We start from the raw sequence: 3,739 nt of genomic DNA on the forward strand, positions 1-3,739 counted from the left end.
GTATTAAGAAAGAAAAAGAATCTGAAATCCTGTACGCTCCACACGTCCACTACAGCATATCAAACATGAACTTGAAGGAAAAAATCTGTCAAGCATATGAAGTTCAGACATCACCTTTCCAAATAACCGAGGTTGAAAATGATATGCTTCTTCACCAGGTACATTGATGGTGACACTGAGCTGAATAAAAACCAAGGATAAAAATAAAATAAAAAATTAACATGTAAGTAGCCAAAATCACTGTAAGGACCTTGAAATTGATAACAGGATGACAAAACTAATGGATTTTGTATACATACTATTTGTTCACCAAAGTCAATCACGATCTTGTCAGCTGGTATACCCTTTGCAAATATTGTTAAAACCACTTCATCAGACTTTTGATAAAATTCATGCCTGCAAGACAAAACAAAACTAAGAACTGCAAACATTCCTAAAAAAAGGTTAAGTTTATTGTTAAAACTTGTGAAAGGATTTAAGGAGACGAAAAAAATCATTTACTGACATTTAACAACACTCAAAGCACGTCAAGAATTAATGGATCATCCCATGATGGGGCAATTTTATATTACTAATGGAAAACTTGTGATTCTGGATTGAGGTCTCCGAATTGACTATTGAAAAGGAAGGAATGGCTTGGGCAGAAAATTTGTATAAAGAAGTGAGAGAGCAGGAGATCTTCAACCTGGGCAGGGGAGGGATTTGGGTTGCTTTTCTTTAGAATTTTTAGCTTGAAAGACCAACTTGACAAGTTTCATGTACTGCCAGAAGTTAGTTTCCACAATAGATAATTATTGTTGGTATTTCTTTTTCATTTTTTCCTTGCCCTAGTATTTGAGACTTGAGAGGTTAGACTGGCAGTCTTTTCAGAAATAACCTATCAGCCCTTTGTAAGCAATTTCCAGCAATAAGCAAAACTTATCCCTAAAATAAAATGGGATAAAATAATATGGGATTGAAATTTCTATATAATTATTGACTATATATTTCCATTTAGTTTTTTATTTTTCCCTAAACTACATGATTGGCACTCAACTCCACATTCTCTTTTAACCAGACAGGACTTAAAGCTCATAATGACTGAACATATGTGTGGACAGCTAAAGACAATTTGTAAATAATAAGAAAAATCAACAGGAGAAAAATAACGAAAAAGAAAGCAGCACCCAAAAAATAATGCTAAATGTGCAATTAGTGAACCCATGATTACACTATGTGGGCAAGAATTCTAACCTGTATTTAGGTTTGGTCGATGACACCGTTGTTTTTTGATTGGACAAGGTAATGGCTGGCAGCACATCATTAGGAGTCACTACACTCGTCGTGACTTTATCCGGCAATTCTTTAGGCAGCTCTCCAGCTTCCTCTGAAATAAGCAGTTAAATTTGGGATTTAATAGACATGAACATAGTGCTCCATTCAATTACCTACCAGTAATTGAGGCATTTGCAGTGGAGCATTCATATTTCAAATTATACGTGAAGTATTAATGCAAGTGAACACATAATTGCGAAAGTTCAGCAAGAACTGAAAACTATCAATACTTATAGTAGTTCAAATGTATTGCCTTGTTTCTAATAGGAACAAATGGAAAAGAAACATTAAGCCCCTGTTTGGTACAGATTCTTTAGAATTCAATTTCTCCCTAACTCATTTTCGACCACTGATTCTCCCAATAAAATAATTTTGTATGTACACCCATAACTTTTCACTACTTTTAATCACACATTCTCCAAAAAACTTATTTTTTCACAAAAACTAGCAATAAAAAATCTACATAAAACATGCCCTAATGTTTTAGGGTAGGATATTCAAATCAGATATCAGCATGCTTCTTGTTGTGTGTATTCATTCAATGAAAACATATAGAGAAAGAAACTTCATCTCTTGAAAATTGGCCATTTCTAGGATGAGGTGAATGGGAAGGTGGATTGACAGGGAATTTAGATCGAAACTTATAAGCTCGGATTCATCTATGGTTTTTTTTTTTTTTTTGGAGGNGCCATTAAAATTACCTGCTATGAGCTCATCACATTCTTTAATCAGGTCAATAAACCTGGAATCAGTTCGTGCTAAAGAGGTGCCACTTTCCAAGGCTGTCTTAGCAGTCTGGTATTCTTCAAGCTCGATACATGCCTTGCTATAAGCAAAGAATAAAAATAATTTAATAATTTATATTTGGCAGCAAAACTATGAAAAGAAAGCACACATATTCACTCTGTCATGTTTATTTTCCATAAAAATAATGATAGTCAATAGAGCCCACAAGCAATTACATCTAATCTTTAAAAAAATAATAAAAATAAAAAAGATAAGAGAATAAACAGAATAATGATTGCCATAAATGATTCAGTTGAAATAGTAATATATTGTAACAATAAACTTTAGACTAACTCGTGATCCCAGCATTAGCTCAAAGCCTTTATTTCGAGGCTTAAATTCATTTTTAGAAGAGAATACAAATATGGTGTAAAAGGAAAAAAGATAAGTTACAGCTTCGGCATGCAGAAATGGATCTAGATCTGTGCGCTAAAATTTTTATGAATTCAAACAACAAGAAAAAAAAAATACAATGCAAATCCTGATGAGAAAAATGAACCTCGATATCTAATTGACCCAATCATTATGACCTGCAGGGGAAAAAAAGGAACAAGAAAAGCAGTTCATGGAATTGAAAAATCTGATTGAACATGGTAACATAGCATCATCTATTTAATAAAGTCTCAAATTCAAGGTGAAAAAGCCTCCCGCCCAACACGAGACAAGTGTTTGCAATGCAAATCAACACCCAAAGTACAATTTCAGACCGCTAATTACTAATGAAATATCATCAGAATCAATCAAAATAACTCACGCTTTACGCAGATACGCTTTGGCCATTGTAGGGTCCAACTCAATTGCCTTATTCGCATCAGAAACAGCTTCTGCTCGTCAAAATTTTAAAGAAAATAATTACCAACCTCAAAATCAGTTTATAAGATCATATAACTGGTATACAGAGCAAAACAAAAAAATTAAGACAAGCTAAAGTATACTCATGATGATTGATGAACTCCACAAACTCTTCAACAAAGTCATAATTCATAGACACAATAACACTACTCCATTCACCATATAGTTTTATAATATCCCTAACGAACACCGCCCCCACCCCCGAAATAGCTATTTCAGGAAAACATAAAGGTTTTCTATAAATGGCAAAACATCAATTACCCTTCCCATTGAAAAAAATCTCAAGCAATACCAACTTACAGAGGGGATACATTATTAAATTTAAATTGTCTTCAACAAGCCCGTCAAGTGCAAGACACATCACAATTTTCATAAATATAGGAGTCGACCAGCATACAAACAATTTCCTAAAATCAGCAGCCACACACAAACACTTAAAAACAGTAAAATTTTCACATTTACCGGTGAAGTTGCAGAGTTTGAAGTTGGCTTGAGAGCGGTCGGCAAAGAGCTCGGCGTCGTTAGGATTTAACGAGATGGCCTGAGAATAGAGGTCAATGGCCAGTTCGAAGTGGTCGTCGATGAAAGCTTCCTTCGCCTTCCTCTGCAGATCCGACGTCGCCATTGATTGAATGTTTGATTGATTGACTCAGTTACGCGTCAACGGGTTTTAGCATCCGGGCACTCTCTAGATTCTGACAATCGGCTGGAGAAAGAGGCAGAAATTTTATACAAGTTAACGTTTCATAGCGAAGCCAGGAAATTACAACGATGTTACCATGCTACA

General features: G+C 34.8%; 1 protein-coding gene across 1 annotated transcript; it reads right to left on the minus strand.

The window, feature by feature from the left end:
* Positions 1 to 3: 3 nt before the first annotated feature.
* Positions 4 to 3,739, minus strand: LOC111375191 (protein SGT1 homolog). The gene is made up of 6 exons (XM_022997993.1): positions 3,415 to 3,739; positions 2,855 to 2,924; positions 2,016 to 2,140; positions 1,234 to 1,366; positions 300 to 396; positions 4 to 180 (listed from the first exon to the last, which is right to left on the minus strand). Exons 1-6 carry the CDS (start codon positions 3,575 to 3,577, stop codon positions 4 to 6), a joined length of 765 nt encoding a protein of 254 aa, XP_022853761.1. The 5' UTR covers positions 3,578 to 3,739.

This window comes from Olea europaea, unplaced genomic scaffold (genome assembly GCF_002742605.1).
Source record: "Olea europaea var. sylvestris unplaced genomic scaffold, O_europaea_v1 scaffold1346, whole genome shotgun sequence".
In the NCBI taxonomy this organism is placed as follows: Eukaryota; Viridiplantae; Streptophyta; class Magnoliopsida; order Lamiales; family Oleaceae; genus Olea; species Olea europaea.